The 19,561-nt window shown below is 43.0% G+C and overlaps 1 protein-coding gene across 1 annotated transcript in view; it reads right to left on the bottom strand.

Annotated features, from left to right (window-relative positions):
* LOC120051192 (kinesin-1 heavy chain) overlaps nt 1–12,668 on the bottom strand; it is a 40,513-nt gene extending 27,845 nt beyond the window's left edge. The window contains exon 1 of the mRNA XM_038997921.1: nt 12,250–12,668. Coding sequence (XP_038853849.1) covers nt 12,250–12,375 — 126 coding nt within the window. The 5' untranslated portion in view covers nt 12,376–12,668. The remainder of the gene's footprint in view (nt 1–12,249) is intronic.
* Nucleotides 12,669–19,561: the final 6,893 nt, after the last annotated feature.

The raw sequence follows: 19,561 nt of genomic DNA, 5'->3' as shown, positions 1-19,561 counted from the left end.
TAAAGCAGCAATCTATCTCACCAAGCAACGTGAGAAGAATAAGAGCACCACATTGAAGCTGCCCAGCAACACCCGTTGGGGTGGTGTTGTCATCATGTTTGACAGTCTCCTGGAGGGGAAGGAATCTCTCCAAGAAATGGTCATATCACAGTCTGCCGATATGGACAGCCCATCAAGAGGATCCTCCTGGATGATGCATTTTGAGAAAGTGGTAAGCAGCCTGAAACCAGTAACAGTAGTCATTGCACGGATTCAGGGAGACAATGCCATCCTGTCTGATGTTCAGACTCTACTTGCAGATGTAACAGAAGAAATGCCCACTTCACTGTTGCTCCAAGCAGAGGAAACTGCAGTTATGAAATACATCAAAAAGGGTGAAGAGTTCTGCCTGAAGCCCATACACGCCGCAGCATACATGTTGGATGCCAAGTATGCTGGCAAGAGCATCCTGTCTATTGCAGAGATCAACAAGGCCAATAGGGTCATCACTACCGTGTCTCACCACCTTGGCCTGGATGAGGGCAAGGTTCTTGGCAGTCTGGCGAAGTACACTTCCAATCAAGGGCTTTGGGATGGAGATGCAATATGGCAGTCGTGCCAACATATCTCATCAGCCACCTGGTGGAAGGGACTTTGTGGATCTGGGGCTCTTTCACGTTGCCTCCATCATCCTCCAAATCCCACCAACATCAGCCGCCTCAGAGCGCAACTGGTCCTTGTTTGGGAACACACACACACACACACCAAAGCACCCAACAGGCTGACCAATACAAGGGTTAAAAAATTGGTGCCCATGCAGGCAAATTTAAGGCTTTTTGAGCCTGACAACGAGCCATGCTCAACAAGGTTGGAAAGTGACAGTGAAGATGAGGCCTAAGAGTCTGGACATTGAGGAGGTCCAGGGAGAAGACATGGAAGCCTGAGAGGAAGACAACCAAAGCTTTAGTTTATAGACTATAATTTTACAGATGTATGTTGAAAACATTTTTGGGAGATGCAATGTATCATTGGGGATCATTCAATATTCCCTTTTGTTGTTCAGTGAAATTATCCCATTTGGCAAACTGTCATGTGCCTTTTACTGAGGAGTGGCTTCCGTCTGGTCACTCAACCATAAAGGTCTGATTGGTGGAGTGCTGCAAAGATGGTTGTCCTTCTGAAAGATTCTCCCATTTCCACAGAGGAACTCTGGAGCTCTGGCAGTGTGACCATTGGGTTCTTGGTCCCATCCCTGACCAAGGCCCTTCTCCCTCGATTGCTCAGTTTGGCCAGCGGCCAGCTCTAGGAAGAGTCTTGGTGGTTCCCAACTTATTGCATTTAAGGACTTTCAATGCTGCAGAAATGTTTAGTACCCTTCCCCAGGTCTATGCCTCGACACAATCCTATCTCGGAGCTCCTTCGCCCTCATGGCTTGGTTTTTGCTCTGACATGCACTGTCAACTGTGGGTCCTTGTATAGACAGGACATGATTTGGAAAGGCACACAAACACCTATCAATTGAATTTACCAAAAGTGGACTCCAATCAAGTTGTAGAAACATCAAGGATGACCAACAGACACAGAATGCACCAGAACTCAATGTCAAGTTTCATAACAAATGGTCCGAATACTTATGTAAATGAGGGATCTGTTTTTTAATATGCAATAAATTAGCAAAAACATCTAAAAACCTATTTTTTCTTTGTCATTATGGGGTATTGTGTGTAGATGGGGGGGGATCAATTTTAGAATAAGGCTGTAATGTAAAAAAAGTTGGAAAAAGTGAAGGGGTCTGAATACTTCCCAAATGCACTGTATTCAAACAGGCACAAGATATGCCATTAGCCATCTACCAGGTCAATGAGAAACACAGCGGTATACCTTATTCACCACCAAACCAACTCAGTCCAAACATGACAAACATAGCTTTTCAAAAGTAGTGCAATATATAGGGAATAGGCTGCCATTTGGGACAATCCCATGGGCCTTTCCCTTCTCATTGTGACAGCAATAGCCAGAGACAGCTAGGAAACATCAGCATCCTCCCTCCGTTTCTGTAAGATGCAAACGGATTTACTTACTGACAACAGATCAGCAGAGCACGTCAGGCTGTTCATCTGACAGCAGCAGCCAATATAAAATCACTAAAGATAACATCAGAGGGAGTTTTTATTTTATTTACGATGACACAGCATCCCCTATTACATTGCATAGGCGGGACATCTGGAGTAGCTAAACAGTAGCTGAAACACAGAATCAAAACCTATGGAAGCGGTCCTTTTATTTATACTATGTAACAGCATACAATTGAGGTTATTTTGGTGCAAAGCCAGTTGTGTGTTGCTGACATTAATATATCTCTGTGAAGGATTGATGGAGTTGGAGTAGTATCTAAATTATTCACTACAGTACATGCATCTCAACCCCTGGCAATAGGCTGTGACTAGACTACCTAGATCAAAAATCTGTCCGAGTTCTTATTCTCCAACCTTTTCCCCAAAGTGTGCACTTGCACACTATCTTGCATGGATTAACAACGATGGAAACTCCCTCCAGCCAATGCTTTAACCAATCCAAGACGTAAATCCATTTAGGAAAGTGGGCAAGTACAAACTTCAGGAGAAGGGTGGAGAATCAGGACACAGTTTTAGTGTTGTGCTGCTGTGGCTGTGTGTGCATAACGGAGCACTTCCAAAATGCTTCTGCTGCCTTGACAATGATCACTGATTATATGCCTGTGAGCTCAGCCAAAATGCTAGCCAAAGACTAGTCATCGGCATTCTATTAGGAAACCTTCTTTGGTTTTTGTCTCCCAAATGGCACCCTACTCCCTATGAGGTACGCTACTTTGACAGGGTTCGAGACAGCGATCAAAACATTTGGCATTGACTTGGCAGTGCGGCACACATTATATTGGTCATAGGGTGCCAGCGATTTTGTTGTTGGTCACAGTTTCTGGTTTAAATTGTTTTTTTTAATCAATATTTATTCAAACAGCAATGGGTATGCAACGGGCAAACCAGGTATTCCAAAAGCTTGTTACAAAGTCTTTGCAATGCACAATTTAGTCATCATGTGCTGTTTGAATGAACATTTCGAAAGGCTTTCCAAAAAAACCTTCCCAATTAAATGTTGACTGCAAAGTAGGCCTACCTGGCAAAATTATATTATGATTTGTAAATGCCCCTTAATTATCATAGTAAAAGGTTAGGGTATAAAAGTCAACTAAAACTAAATCAAGAAAATCTATTTAGTAAACTGAAATTAAATAATGAACAAACCCATTTGAAAAACTAAACTGAAATGTATCTTTGACCCCAAAAATAACTACACTGAACAAAAATATAAACACATGTAAAGTTTGTCCCATGTTTCATAAGCCAAAATGAAATATTCCAGAAATATTCCACACAAAGCTTATTTCTCTCAAATTTTCTCCACAAATTTGTTTACATCCCTGTTAGTGAGCATCCTTTGCCAAGATAATCGATCCACCTGACAGGTGTGGCATATCAAGAAGCACGGATCATTACACAGGTCCACCTTGTGCTGGGAAAATAAAAGGGCACTCTAAAATGTGCAGTTTTATCACAACACCACAGATGTCTCAAGCTTTGAGGGAGCGTGCAATTGGCATGCTGACTGCAGGAATGTCAGAGCTGTTGCCAGAGAATAGAATTTGGCAGTATTTACATTTACATTTAAGTCATTTAGCAGACGCTCTTATCCAGAGCGACTTACAAATAGGAAAGTTCATACATATTCATCCTGGTCCCCCCGTGGGAATTGAACCCTGGTCCCCCCGTGGGAAATGAACCCACAACCCTGGCGTTGCAAGCGCCATGCTCTACCAACTGAGCCACATGGGACCGTGTGGCTCAGTATGTCCAACTGGCCTCACCACCGCAGACCACATGTATGGTGTCGTGTGGGCGAGCGGTCTGCGGATGTCACCGTTGAACAGAGTGCCCCATATGGTGGTGGCGGGATTATGTATGGGCAGGCATAAACTACGGACAATGAACACAATTGCATTTTATCTGTGTCAATTTGAATGCAGAGATCCCGAAGCCCATTGTCGTGCCAGTCATCCGCCGCCATCACCTCATGTTTCAGCATGATAATGCACACTACCAGTTATATGCATATCATATCTTCTGGGCCCGAGAAGCAGGCAGTTTAATTTGGGCATGTTTTTCATCCAAAATTCCGAATGCTGCCCCCTACCCTAGAGAAGTTAACTAGGTTGCCGCTTGTTGATCACCTATTGAAATTGAACTTCAGTTAATGAAAATAAATAGCTAGTCAATGACTGCAGTTTCTACTGGTCATTGTTTTCAGGGTGGTTGTATTGGTGCTAGCTAGGTACCAAACTAGCTATCCCAGAAGTTGCGGTCGAACAAATAATGCTGTATTCCCAACGCGATATTGTAAACACATCGTTCATGACAGGTGTTTGCAGACTTTCTTGTACAGCTTTGACAGTGCTACTGATAGTAATGGTGGTGCTTGGCTTGCGCGTGAAAATTCAGAACACACAACATTCTATAATAGAACTGTGTTATTTGACGTGCCAAATTAAAAGCTTATTTAACGGGTCAAATAGTGTTATTGTCAAATAGTGTTATTTCACGTGTATCTTTGACACCCAAAAGACCCAAACGGCGTTACATAGTATGTCATGAAGCTAATAGCAGTGATGCTATATTACTGTGTAACTCCGGTAGGGCAACATCTGAACAATAGCGCACTAGATAACGTTACTGTGTACTGGTGCTCGACCAGTCGCGAAAACCACCATCACCCACGACAGAGAACGGTTGATTGTCAAGGGCAATGAATTCCATTATCTTGGCGTTAATGGTTTTCGCCTTTGAGTTGTCTTACTGAAATGTTCTTACTCTTTCAAATGACTGCTTGACTTGTTGACTGCTCGAGCCACACAGCAGACATTGTGGGCTAGGTTAGGAATGCTGTGTTGCAGGTGTAGCGCAAAATTTTACATGGCGTCATTACGTCATGTACCTACGTTATACACAGTTGAAGTCGGAAGTTTACATACACTTAGGATGGAGTCATTAAAACTCGTTTTTCAACGACACCACAAATTTCTTGTTAACAAACTATAGTTTTGGCAAGTTGGTTAGGACATCTACTTTGTGCATGACAAGTTATAATTCACTGTATCAAAATTCCAGTGGTTCAGAAGTTTACATACACTAAGTTGACTGTGCCTTTAAACAGCTTGGAAAATTCCAGAAAATGTCATGGCTTTAGAAGCTTCTAATAGGCTAATTGACATCATTTGAGTCAATTGGAGGTGTACCTGTGGATGTATTCAAGGCCTAGCTTCAAACTCAGTGCCTCTTTGCTTGACACCATGGGAAAATCTAAAGAAAATCAGCCAAGACCTCAGAAAAAATATTGGAGACCTCCACAAGTCTGGTTCATCCTTGGGAGCAATTTCCAAACGCCTGAAGGTACCACGTTCATCTGTACAAACAATAGTAAGCACGTATAAACAACATGGGATGAAGCAGCCGTCATACCGCTCAGGAAGGAGATGCGTTATGTCTCCGAGAGATGAAGGTACTTGTGTGAAAAGTGCAAATCAATCAAAGAACAGCAAAGGACCTTGTGAAGATGCTGGAGAAAACAGGTACAAAAGTATCGATAACCCCAGTAAAACGAGTCTTATATCGACATAACCTGAAAGGCTGCTCAGCAAGGAAGAAGCCACTGCTCCAAATAAGCCATAAAAAAGCCAGACTACAGTTTGCAACTGCACATGGGGACAAAGATCGTACTTTTGGGAGAAATGTCCTCTGGTCTGATGAAACAAAAATGTAGGAAAAGGGGGGAGGCTTGCAAGAACACCATCCCAACCGTGAAGCACGGGGGTGGCAGCATCATGTTGTGAGGGTGCTTTGCTGCAGGAGTGAGTGGTGCACTTCACAAAATAGAAGGCATCATGAGGTAGGAAAATTATGTGGATATATTGAAGCAACATCTCAAGACATCAGTCAGGAAGTTAAAGCTTGTTCACAAATGGGTCTTCCAAATGGACAATGACCCCAAGCATACTTCCAAAGTTGTGGCAAAATGGCTTAAGGGCAACAAAGTCAAGGAGTGGCCATCACAAATCCCTGACCTCAAACCTATAAAAAAAAATTGTAGGCAGAACTGAAAAAGTGTGTGCGAGCAAGAAGGCCTACAAACCTAACTCAGTTACACAAGCTCTATCAGGAGGAATGGGCCAAAATTCACCCAACTTATTGTGGGAAGCTTGTGGAAGGCTTCCCGAAACATTTGACCCAAGTTAAACAATTTAAAGGCAATGCTACCAAATACTAATTGAGTGTATGTAAACTTCTGACCCACTGGGAATGTGATGAAAGAAATAAAAGATGAAATCACTGTTATTCTGACATTTCACATTCATAAAATAAAGTGGTGATCCTAACAGGTTGACTGCAAAATAAATTTAGAAATCTGTTATTCAATTATTGCTTGCGCGCGCCAACGAGCATCTGCGTTGCCAAGGGCTAAAATAGAAATTAGTTCTATTTCTGACGCAGATCGCGCTGGAAGTCCTGCCTCTCCCATCTCCTCATTGGTTTATAGAAGCAGGTACCCACGTGCCATCTCCTCATTGGTTATACCCACGTGGGTAACAAAGACGAACAAGGTCAGTGACGGTAATGCACCTAATTTATGAAAGTTGCCAATTGCAATATAAATTCAAGAGAAGAAAAAACCTGGAAGGAGGAGAGATGACTAGAAACGATTCGGTTGACCATTTAATGTGTGGATTAACTGGCGGAGTAGAGGACCTTGTGCATTTCAGGTAAAATAACAAATCTATGTTTATATCCCAGGACAAATTAGCTAGCAACAGCAAGCTAGCTAAATGGGACAAATTAGCTAGCAAGTGCAAGCTAGCTAGCTTAATTGCCATAAATGTTTAATGCTTTTCGACCTGTCTCCAAATTAATATAATTGGTTCAGAGTATGTTTTGATATTTTAACCTTCGTGTCGTGATCGCGTTTGATGTGGGGGGACAAAATAAATTTATGCACGATGGTGCACACGCGCAGCCGGTTTGGGTTCCGTGTAACTGACTTAAGACAAGGAATTTTTACTAGAATTAAATGAAACATTTCAGGAATTGTGAAAAACTGAGTTTAAATGTATTTGGCTAAGGTGTATGTCAACTTCCGACTTCAACTGTAGGTATGCACGTCAACTTTGACATCGGTTTTTCACATCGGCGTTAAACTAGACATCTGGCCGAAGTCTATATTTGCATTTATAGCTAATATCGTCCGATTCAGATCTGTTCACCGATATATCGTGCATCCCTAAAATCTAACCTATGACCTGATCCATCACCTTATGTATTACTGCCCCCCAGTTGCAAGAAGCGACATCCCAAAAAACAAACACAAATGGCTTCTAGCCTCACACGCATGTTCTGTCCCTAACACTGAAACTAATATAAAAATGAAATATTAATATACAACTAATACTAAATAAAAACTAGCAAATCACGTCTGAAAACTAACTGAAACTAACAAAAATGAAGGGACAAAAATGAAGGCAACAATTTCAAAGATTTTACTGAGTTCATAAGGGAATCAGTCAATTGAAATAAATTCATTAGGCCCTAATCTATGGATTTCACATGACTGGGAATACAGATGGTCAAAGTTAACTTTTTTTTTTTATCTGAGAAATAAGCCTTGTGCACACAATGAGAGAAATAAGCTTTGTGCAAAACTTTTATTTCAGCTCAAGAAACCTGGCACCAAGTGCGTGTATTTTTGTTCAGTGTATAATAACCTTGTCTACACTAAACTGTCCAGTACAAAGTTTGGCAGTTTGGCAAACTGTCTTTTCGTAGGCGTGCAATTGAATTAAAGGGCTAGCGATTTTTGGGGGGCCCACCAAACTTTAGGTAAAAAAATTACCTAAACTCACCAGCAAAAAATTAGTTAAATATAGGGAATCTGTTTAAGTACCCAGCCCGGAAAAAAATAAAGACGTGATTGTGTCTCAATCTATGATTTATAATTTTTTTCTAAAATACAAATCTCATTGGGCTTAGTTGTGGTCAATTTGCAGTGTATTATAATTATGTTCCGCCCCTTATCCGTCCACACCGACGAAAGTTCCCAAAAGACAACTGATTTTTTAGGGCCCCACAACTGTAGACTGACTCTTCAAAATCGCTAAAAATAACACGGAGATTTGGGCAAACAAAATGTAAATATGATATTGTTGCGTTAAAATGTAATTTGTGTATGGAGGGTAGGTTGTTATAGGCTACTTGCTCAGGCCACAAATTAAAGATACAATTTTAATTATGCATGCACTTTCAGAGGCCATCATTCTTTCATTCGGGGCAGTTGGCACTAGCCCGGTGTGCCACTGGCAATGTCAAGCCCTGAAAGGGCATGCTATTTTAAAAGATGGCTAGACATTATTAGCCTGGTTCTGTATGGAATGCATGTACATTATGGGACAAACGTCAGGTCATTATCAATGCTCAGGGGGCAAAAAAAAATTGGTGTACTGGTGCCATCAACTGAATAAGTTTTTGCCACCAGTGGAAAAAGTTAGTCCAGTGCCCTCCGATCAGGGCTAATAGTGCACTACAACATAAGCAAGGAATAGGGTGGCATTTGGGATGCAGACTTAACATCACTTGAGCCCACTGGGCTGGCACAAAAACAGAGCCATTCTACAGAGAGGAGAGGAGAGGTAGAACAAAAAGCCTATAAATTATACCCAGGAGCTTCAGGCAGAGCTACAGTAGACAGAACGCCAGGCCCATTCTCATAAAGGAAATTACTTCATCATCAGACTGACTAACTCGGGCTTCTATGTCTGCCTTCCAAATAGCTCCCTACTCCCCTGCCTATGGTCATAAATTGTGCACCATGTAGGGAATAGGGTGCCAATTTGGCAACCTATTTCACTGTTCAGAACCCTACCAGTGTCTGCAGCCAACCAACCTCAGACTGTGGGCCTATTACTGTGCCACAGTCTCTGTTGTCCTCCAATACTGGAAGATAAACTGGCTAATTTGTCTCTGTACCTGGTCCTCTGAAAGGCACAGCCCATTGTTCATAGCGGAGAACAGTCTGGTTGTTGACTAGACTGAGTATGGAATGCCAGGTTTTAGGCAAGCTCTCACACACACGTCATTGTAGTGTGGCCATAGCAGTGCAGGCTCCCTGGAGCAAATTAGGGTTTAAGTGCCTTGCTCAAGGGCACGCGGAACAATTTTTCACCTTGTCTGCTTGGGTATTCGAACCAGCGACCTTTTGGTTACTGCCCCAATGTTTTAACGGCTAGCCTACCTGCCGCCGCACCCGATACCCTGTTGCAATGGGTAACAAGTGGGGTTAGGACGAGGCAGGTAGCCTAGCGGTTCAGACATTGGGCCAGTAAACTAAACGTTACTGGTTTGAATCCCTGAGATGACTAGGTGGAAAATCTGTGGATGTGCCCTTGAGCAAGGCACTTAACTCCAATTTCTCCTGTAAGTCGCTCCGGATAAGACCGTCTGCTAAATGACTAAAATGTCAAATGTTAGCCAGCAAAACTGAACATCTCAGTTTGATCGGGTTCAAGTCCGGGCTCTGGCTGAGCCACTCAAGGACATTCAGAGACATGTCCCGAAGCTACTCCTGCATTGTCTTGGCTGTGTGTCCTGTTGGAAGGTGAACCATTGCCCCAGTCAGGCCCTGAGCGATCTCTGTACTTTGCTCTGTTCATCTTTCTCCACGATCCTGACTAGTATCCCAGTCTCTGCCGCTGAAAAACATCCCCACAGCATGACGCTGCCACCCCGCTTCACCGTAGGGATGGTGCTAGGTTTCCTCCAGATGTGACGCTTGGTATTCAGGCCAGAGTTCAATCTTGGTTTCATCAGACCAGAGAATCTTGTTTTTCATGGTCTGAGTCCTTAAGGTACCTTTTGGCAAACTGTCACAAGCGGGCTGTCATGTGCCTTTTACTGAGTGGCTTCCGTCTGGTCACTCTACCATAAAGGCATGATTGGTGGAGTGCTGCAGAGATCGTTGTCCTTATGAAACATGCCCATCCCATCCACCTCCCTGACCAAGGCCTTTCTTCCCCCGATTGCTCAGTTTGGCCAGGCAGCCAGCTCTAGTAAGAGTCTTGGTGGTTCCAAACTTATTTCATTGAAGAATTATGGAGGCCACTGTTCTTGGGGACAATCAATGCTGCAGAAATGTTTTGGTACCCTTCCCCAGATCTGTGCCTCGAAACAATCCTGTCTCGGAACTCCACTTTGCTCCGATATGGGACTGTGGGACCTTATATAGGTGTGTGCCTTTCCAAATCACATCCAATCAATTGAATTTACCACAGGTGGACTCCAATCACATTGTAGAAACATCTCAAGAATGATCAATGGAAACAGGGTGCACCGGGGAGCTCAATTGAGTGTCATAGGTAAAATGTATGTTTTTGGTTTTTTATACATTTGAAAACATTTCTAAAAACCTGTTTTTACTTTGTTATTATGGGGTAATGTGTGTATATTGATGAGGGGGGGAATGATTTAATCCATTTTAGAATATAGCTGTAACGTAACAAAATGTGGAAAAAGTCAAGGGGTCTGAATACTTTTCGAATGCATGCACTCTAAGCGTGGTGAGCTTCTATTAAAATAAATCTAGACAAAAATGTTCACAGTCCTCACTGCCTACTGAAATGACATGATATCCCTCCCCCATAAAAACACCACACCCCTAATCCATCCAACTGTTCCCAGTAATACTTTAAAAGAGAATGTGTCCCTCTCATAGGTATGAATGTGGTGGGACACATGGGTTGTGTCCGGCACCCTATTTCTTATACAGTGAACTACTTTTGACATATGTTAAATAACCATGCTAGCATTGTTATCTCCCTTTTTCATGTCCCGACAGTGAGTTGAGTAGCTGTGATTGTTTTATCGGATTTATTTGGCATAGACTACAGCCAGAGTTTGGAGTCAATAAATCGTCAATTTGAGAACTGTTGTGGACATTCTTTCAATTATGATCTAGGTCATTACAATATGTTATACTTGGGGCCAAACGTTTTCCTCCAAACTACATCATGACATAACAAACATGCTCATTTATGAGTAATCCTCCATTAACTATCCAGTAATCATGACCAGATGCCACACCCTTGGCTTCTACATTTGACACGACTGTTGCTACAGTGCAAGGACTTCTTCCTCCAGTTTCAACCGCCATTCATCCACAATTTACATCTCTTTGGGAATAAAAAAAAAAGCTATTTCACTATGCACGTGACAAATACAACTTGACTTGTTGATATACTGTGTATCATTCACGAAAGGAACACAATTAGGCTACAGCAATGAGGGAAGTGTTTGGAAGTCCATAAAGTGTGTCCCAACTGTAATGGTTGCTGTCATTTACCTTTGACAAGGCCAAGGGGCGAGGTAGTGTAGTGAGCAGATGTGTTCACCTGACTGCGAGTCCTCTATCATTGTACCGCACCCCAAATTGTTACAAATCTATAAAGCCCCCTTATCCCAATAGGCCGTTAGAAGAATAATTTGCACCAAGGAATTGGGCCTAGCTAAAACATTCCCCATTCAATACGCCCAACAAGTGACAGCTGTCAATGAGGCAATGGCATATGCGAGGTGGTTATCCTTAGCTAGCTAGTATCTAGTATTTCAATACCGCTCTTTAGGACTGGTAACTAACATTAACTTAACTAGTTAGCCAAAGGTGTGGTTGTAACTAACTAGCTACAGTAGACATCTTCGCCATCCCCTACCAAGCTAGCTAACGTTATCTACCCAGCTATACTTCTTTGTGTCCATGTCAATGAATAAAGTAGGCCGTGGACTTTGCTAACGTTAGGTTAACTAGCTCTAGCTAATTAGCCAACAAGACAAAAATTAACTAACGTTACCTAGCCTGGTTAACGTTCATTTAGCTGGCTAGCTGAGACAATGGTGTTGCTGCCGTCAAATGTGTAGTTACTCATTAGATGGCATTTGAATGTGAGATATGAATCAATGTCTGACTAGTTATTATGAGAACGAAGGAGTGAACCAGAAAGTGCCCTTGTCCTTGGCTGGTGTGGCTTTTAGCTAGCTAACTGGCCCAAGCATCATGTGCTATGCTTAGTTTAGTTAGCCTAGCTAGCATTACAAAGGTGGGCTGTTTTCGTAGACCAATGTTTTCCGTGTTTGAATGTCAACTTACCGAGATAGACACTTGATCCTCCCCTGTAAACTTTGGTATGTATTTATCCCCTCTTGCCACCTCTGAACTGTTCAATGGTCTAAAACGGCACATCACTTTGATGGTGCACTCGGCCGGGTCCGCCATCTTCGCCGCTGATGGAAAGTCACAACTGACAAGATCCTGCTAGCTAGCTGTGCTACAACAGGAGAAGCGCCGGGTCGCTCTGTGCCTGTCGGAGGCAAACAGATGCCGCACCCGTGAATGCTGGTTGAGTTAGGTCAATCTCTTCCCTCCTCGGAAAACGCAGCAAGTCGACTATTCAGCAGAAATATACATTTAAAATGACATCCATTCAAAAGGTGTAAGTCATGTTGACGCACCGGCTGTACTGGACTTGGAGTAGGGAGGGACCCCTATGTCTGCTATGCTATGGAACGCCGTTTGTATGCGGCTGTGAATAACCCACTGACGTCACCTCTGTAGGCGACTTCTTCTTCTTCGATGAGGCGGATGGCATCCAATAAATGTCGCATTACCGCCAGCTACTAGACTGGAGTACAACTCCCTTATACTTTGCTTGAAAAAATAAATAAACAAATACCCTACCATCTAACACTACACTCACAAAATAAATAAAACATACAATTATTTTAAAAAGAACACCTCCCTACACCACTATTTAAATCTATTTAATCCTACCTCAGGCCAACAACCTGAAAGGATGGGACACCAACACTTATCACACCCTGTAACTCTTCTGATGTCAAATCTCGCACACCCAAAAACCTCTGCAGCTGCCACCATAACCTCCATTTTCTGCAACTTACGTTCTATTCCTGCAGTACAGTTGATAACCATTTCTATAAATACCAAAAATCCAATCTCACTGAAACATATACAGTTGAAGTTGAAAGTTTACATACACTTAGATTGGAGTCATTAAACTCGTTTTTCAACCACTCCACACATTTCTTGTTAACAAACTATAGTTTTGTCAAGTCGGTTAGGACATCTACTTTGTGCAAGACACAAGTCATTATTCCAACAATTGTTTACAGACAGATTATATCACTTATAATTCATTGTATCACAATTCCAGTGGGTCAGAAGTTTACATACAATAAGTTGACTGTGCCTTTAAACAGCTTGGAAAATTCCAGAAAATTATGTCATGGCTTTAGAAGCTTCTGATAGGCTAATTGACATCATTCGAGTCAATTGGAGGTGTACCTGTGGATGTATTTCAAGGCCTACCTTCAAACTCAGTGCCTCTTTGCTTGACACCATGGGAAAATCAAAAAAAAAAAATTGGAGACCTCCACAAGTCTGGTTCATCCTTGGGAGCAATTTCTAAACGCCTGAAGGTACCACGTTCATCTGTACAAACAATAGTACGCGAGTATAAAAGCTCAGGAAGGAGACGCGTTCTGTCTCCTAGAGGTGAACGTACTTTGGTGCGAAAAGTGCAAATCAATCCCAGAACAACAGCAAAGGATCTTGTGAAGATGCTGGAGGAAACAGGTACAAAAGTATCTATATCCACAGTAAAACGAGTCCGATATCGACATATCCTGAAAGGCCGCTCAGCAAGGAAGAAGCCACTGCTCCAAAACAGCCATAAAAAAGCCTGACTACAGTTTGCAACTGCACATTGGGACAAAGATTGTACTTTTTGGAAAAATGTCCTCTGGTCTGATGAAACAAAAAATTTACTGTTTGGCCATAATGACTATCGTTATGTTTGGAGGAAAAAGGGGGTGGCTTGCAAGCCAAAAAACATCATCCCAACCGTGAAGCACAGGGGTGGCAGCATCATGTTGTGGGGGTGCTTTCCTGCAGGAGGGACTGGTGCACTTCACAAAATAGATGACATCATGAGGCAGGAAAAGTATGTGGATATATTGAAGCAACATCTCAAGACATCAGTCTGGAAGTTAAAGCTTGGTCGCAAATGGGTCTTCCAAATGGACAATGACCCCAAGCATACTTCCGAAGTTGTGGCAAAATGGCTTAAGGACAACAAAGTCAAGGTATTGGAGTGGCCATTACAAAGCCCTGACCTCAATCCTATAGAAAATGTGTGGGCAGAACTGAAAAAGCGTATGTGAGCAAGGAGGCCTACAAACCTGACTCAGTTACACCAGCTCTGTCAGGAGGAATGGGCCAAAATTCACCCAACTTATTGTGGGAAGCCTGTGGAAGGCTACCTGGACCGTTTGACCCAAGTTAAACAATTTAAAGGCAATGCCACCAAATACTTTACATAATTGAGTGTATGTAAACTTCTGACCCACTGGGAATGTGATGAAAGAAATAAAAGCTGAAATAAATCATTATCTCTACTATTATTCTGACATTTCACATTCTTAAAATAAAGTGGTGATCCTAACTGACCTAAGACAGGGAATTTTTACTGGGATTAAATGTCAGGAATTGTTATACACTGAGGTTAAATGTATTTGGCTAAGGTGTATGTAAACTTCCGACTTCAACTGTATCACTTGTTGGCTTGTCCTACTGTTGTGAGGGTGTTGGTGAATGGAAAAATGCCGAGTCAGGCGCAGGACACAGATATGAGTAATAGTACAAATTTACTCAAAAATATAAGTAAAGTTCCAAACAAGGAACAAACACAATAATCCAGAGCACTATAAACACGAACCCACATGACAAACAATAACGCACAAAACAGAGGGAAGTCAGAGGGTTAAATAAGGAACATAATTAATGGAATGGAAACCAGGTGTGTATGATCAAGACAAAACAAAACGAAAATGAAACATGGATCGGTGGTGACTAGAAAGCCGGTGACGTCGACCGCCGAACGCCGCCCGAACAAGGAGAGGGACCAACTTCGGCCGAAGTCGTGACAACTGTACTGGTACAGATCTACTATTCACGCCACTCCTCTCAGGATCCCTCACCCTTGCCTCATATTCCTCTACTTTCTTCACTGCCTCAGCATATTACCACTTATGCACTACTCTAACCCTGGAAACGTCAACCTGCCTCTCTCGCATGGGACATTTCTGATCCCCAGCCCCATGGGCACCCCTACAATTAACACTACTTTCTACAATTCTACATATTCCTTTGTCTCGTGCCCTTCTCGTGCCCTTCTGCACACTTAGGAACCTCGATCCTACACACTACTGCCACATGCCCATGAGTGTAATGTATTCTGCACAAAAAGTTGTACAGGATAACTTCTATATCACTTTGTCGTGCAAAGACTCAACATCAAAACTCAAAAGAACAGACAACGACTTCTGTTTCACATCTCTTGCCCCCATTTATTTAACATACAGCGCCTGCTTCCTCTGACCAGCAGAAACACAAACAATTATCACAAGACCACTTCTGGTTACCCTCACCGATTCCACAGGACCCAACTCTGTTTTAACCCACCCTGAAACCACAAATGGATCAGCCAAAAGGCAAGGGTCAACTTTTTCCAAAAACTTCACCCCTACTGTCAGACTCATCTTTATCCTGACCCTCAGTGCAAGCCTTGCACCACACCTACCACCTCCGATACTTCGCCCTCATTCGCTTCCATTTCTCTTCCTGTCTTCAACTCACTCTGCTATCATTCTTCATTAACAAAACATTTCCCTTTTTTACAAAAGATTTCACAGACTCAAGCTCACGCTCTTCCTCCCCTTCTCTCTCTTTCTTTGGCCTCCTCTGCCTCTCCTTTTCCCTCCATTCCTCCTCCGTATTCCAAGTATAAGTCTCCTTGAGTTAAAACTGCACTTCTCCTGACATACATCTTGTTCTTACCTTGTCAAGGGACGCCATTTAACCGGCTGTCACAATCTCCGTACAATCAGCACGAACCCCTCGGGATGTTTCTGTGGGTTTTATGGCAGACTACAACCCAAAAATGTGTATTACCGCCACCAACAGGACGAACATTTTATCTGTTCATCCCTTATGCCACAGTTTGTACATCTCAATTGTCAGTAGAAACCACATTTGTTTAAGCAAGTCAGCCATATCAGCTATGTTTTTTAAAAATGCAGTAAATGAAGCTGAATTAACTGTTTCGATGCCAGACAAGGCTCCGCTGATAGCCAGGTGTAGCGGTGGTAAGGAGTCACTCCATGGTGCTGAAAAGAAAGCTCTGCTGTTGGCACAGCTGTATGTAGGCCCTAACAGTTTGTGGGCACTGTTTGTCACCATTAGTACCATTAATGTATTGTTTAGTGTTGCGCTGTGTAGTGGCTTTTCTGGAATGCATTAAAAAAACGTTTCTGCGTTTGCCCCACCAAGATTTACATGCCACTGCCATGACTCCCTTCTCCCCTCTGGTTGTAAACAAATCAAAAAAGGCAGTTTTGGTTAGCTTCGCTAATCGCTACGGCAGGGGTTCCCAAACCTTTTTGGCCCACGACTTCATTTTGATATCTGAAAATTCAGCCAATGTTTACTTTTTTAATTGGGGCTATGGCAGTCAATTGCAAAACATTTTAACTGTATTTCTGACTGTATTCTCAACTCACCATCTATCAGAACTCAGGATAAGACCCGAATGCAGACAGCTAGAATCACAGATGTTTATTGACCCAAACAGGGGTCCGTAATCCAGTCAATAACACATTCAAGCACGCTGGGGTGGCAGCGTAGCCTAGTGGTTAAAACGTTGGACTAGTAACCGAAAGGTTGCAAGTTCGAATCCCTGAGCTGACAAGGTACAAATCTGTCCCTGAACAAGGCAGTTAACCCACTGTTCCTAGGCCGCCATTGAAAATGAGAATTTGTTCTTAACTGACTTGCCTAGTTAAATAAAGTTTAAACAAATTAAGGTACAGCAGGCAGGCTCGGGGTCAGGGCAGGCAGGCTCGGGGTCAGGGCAGGCAGAGGTTCGTAATTGGGTCAGTCAGGCAGGTAGAGAACAGCAGGCAGGTAGAATGGTCAGAACAGGGAAACAGAAACGTGAGAAAGCAGGAAGACGGGAAAGCACGCTGGTAAGGCCTGACAAGACGAACTGGCAACAGAGAACACAGGTATAAATACACAAGGGATAATGGGGAAGATAGGCGACAAGCACAAAGACAGGTGAAACCGATCAGGGTGTGATGTCATCATATACTTTTAATGTGGGGCTATGACAGTCAATTGCAAATTAGTTTTGCATTTCTCAGAGTTCTGCGCTAAGCTCTTTTGCCACCAGTTGCTCTCAGTGTACCCATTATAGCTCAGTGGGTGTATCATAGAATGTGCCCATATGGCAGGGGGAGGGAGACACATTCATAACTAGAGTGAAGAGGCCTGCCCACAGTCCCATGATAGATGGAGCCCCATCTGTGCAAAAGCCCACCATTCGATCCCAATCTGTTTTTCGTCAATATAGCCACACAGCACACTGAACATCCCCTGTGCCGTTTCATGCTTGGGTATCGTGAGACAACAATATGTCCTCGTGAATAGCATCCCCCGACATGTAGCAAACGAAAGTCATTGCATTGGCATCTCGGCCCTCACAGCTAACGTCCATTTGGAGAGCATAAGGTGGGGAGTTTGAGTTGTCCAGTAAGTTGCTTCTTGATTGCTATAGCATCTATTCTTAGTTTCACAGTTTAATCTGACAAAGGTATTGATGTGAGTTTCTGTGCCTCTGCCTCCCCACACATTATTTTCACCATATCAATTGTGTTCGGTAATATCAAAGTTTCTGCAATAGTGTGTGATTTCATAGCGTATGGGGCTTAGCCATTCACCATGGGAATGATTCAAGTGCAATGGTCAAGTGCAGCCTTTTCCTCAAGATCTAACGACACTCTCTGGTTGAGTTTTTACTTTTAGATTTGAATAATTTTCATTTAGATTGTTAAGGTTAACCACATTACAATGATTTTGAGAGACAAAGATGATATTATAATGTGTATATATAAACACAGTATATCTTTTTTTACCAGGATTTTGGAAATTCTTTCGTGACCTCTTTTTCACATCAAACGACCACACAGGGGGTCGCGATCCCTAGTTTGGGAACCGCTGCACTATGAAGTACAGCACAGCTAGCTATGACAAGGCGGAGGACCATCCACAGGGATTGAAAAGGCAGATGTTGTTGGGCAAGTCAGCAGAAGGTAGGTGGCAGGTAGCCTAGCGGTTAGAGCGTTGGGCCAGTAACTGAAAGATCTCTGTGTCCAATACCATGCCGATAAGGTGAAAAATCTGCCCTTGTGCCCTTGGGTCTGTGTGGGTGGACCATTTCAGTTTGTCCGTAATGTGTACGCTGAGGAACTTAAAACTTTCCACCTTCTCCACTACTGTCCCGTAGATGTGGATAGGGGGGTGCTCCCTCTGCTGTTTCCTGAAGTCCACGATCATCTCCTTTGTTTTGTTGACATTGAGTGTGAGGTTGTTTTCCTGACACCACACTTCGAGGGCCCTCACCTCCTCCATGTAGGCCGTCTCGTCAATGTTGGTAATCTAGCCTGACACTGTAGTGTCGTCTGCCAACTTGATGATTGAGTTGGAGGAGTGCATGGCCACGCAGTCATGGGTGAACATGGAGTACAGGAGAGGGCTGAGAACGCACCCTTGTGGGGCCCCAGTGTTGAGGATCAGCGGGGTGGAGATGTTGTTTCCTACCCTCACCACCTGGGGGCGGCCCGTCAGAAAGTCCAGGACCCAGTTGCACAGGGCGGAGTCGAGACCCAGGGTCTCAAGCTTAATGACGAATTTGGAGGGCACTATGGTGTTAAATGCTGAGCTGTAGTTGATGAACAGCATTCTTATCAACTTGCTCGACTGCAATAAATGCCATAAATGTTCTGACTTTCGCATAAAAATCAGGAGGAACGAGAAAGGTCAGCTTTAGGCTACTGGAATTCTTTGCAGTTTGGTCGTTATCACTTTTTTTGAAAAAAAAGGATAAATGTTTGCACTCTGGATAAGAGTGTCTACTAATGACAAAATGTCATCCCTGCATCCCCTCTCCTTCTGCAACGGAATTGAATGATCAAAGATGAAAACAGAGTTTAATGGTAATGCTGGAGTATTAAAGGCTAGATAACCAAACTCCTTGGACCATTAAAGATAGCTAGCTACCGGTAACCTTTAGCAACTGTGGTTAATTGGTTCCAAAGTTGCTTCAAGCATAACTAAAGGTTAGGTAGTTAGTAGCTAACGAGGCTACGTGCCAAATACAACCACTGACAGTTTCCTCATTGTTATTGCTCTAAGATGGCAACTCAATTGTGCCAATTGAATCTCAACAAGGAATCAGTTGGTAATTGTATTTGATTCAAATTGAATCAAAAAGTATGGATTTCAAAGAAAGGCGTGCAACAACAGAGGACAAACGTAGGTACACGAT

This window comes from Salvelinus namaycush, chromosome 7 (genome assembly GCF_016432855.1).
Source record: "Salvelinus namaycush isolate Seneca chromosome 7, SaNama_1.0, whole genome shotgun sequence".
NCBI classification, from domain to species: domain Eukaryota; kingdom Metazoa; phylum Chordata; class Actinopteri; order Salmoniformes; family Salmonidae; genus Salvelinus; species Salvelinus namaycush.
This window is presented reverse-complemented; position numbering and strand designations above follow the sequence as displayed.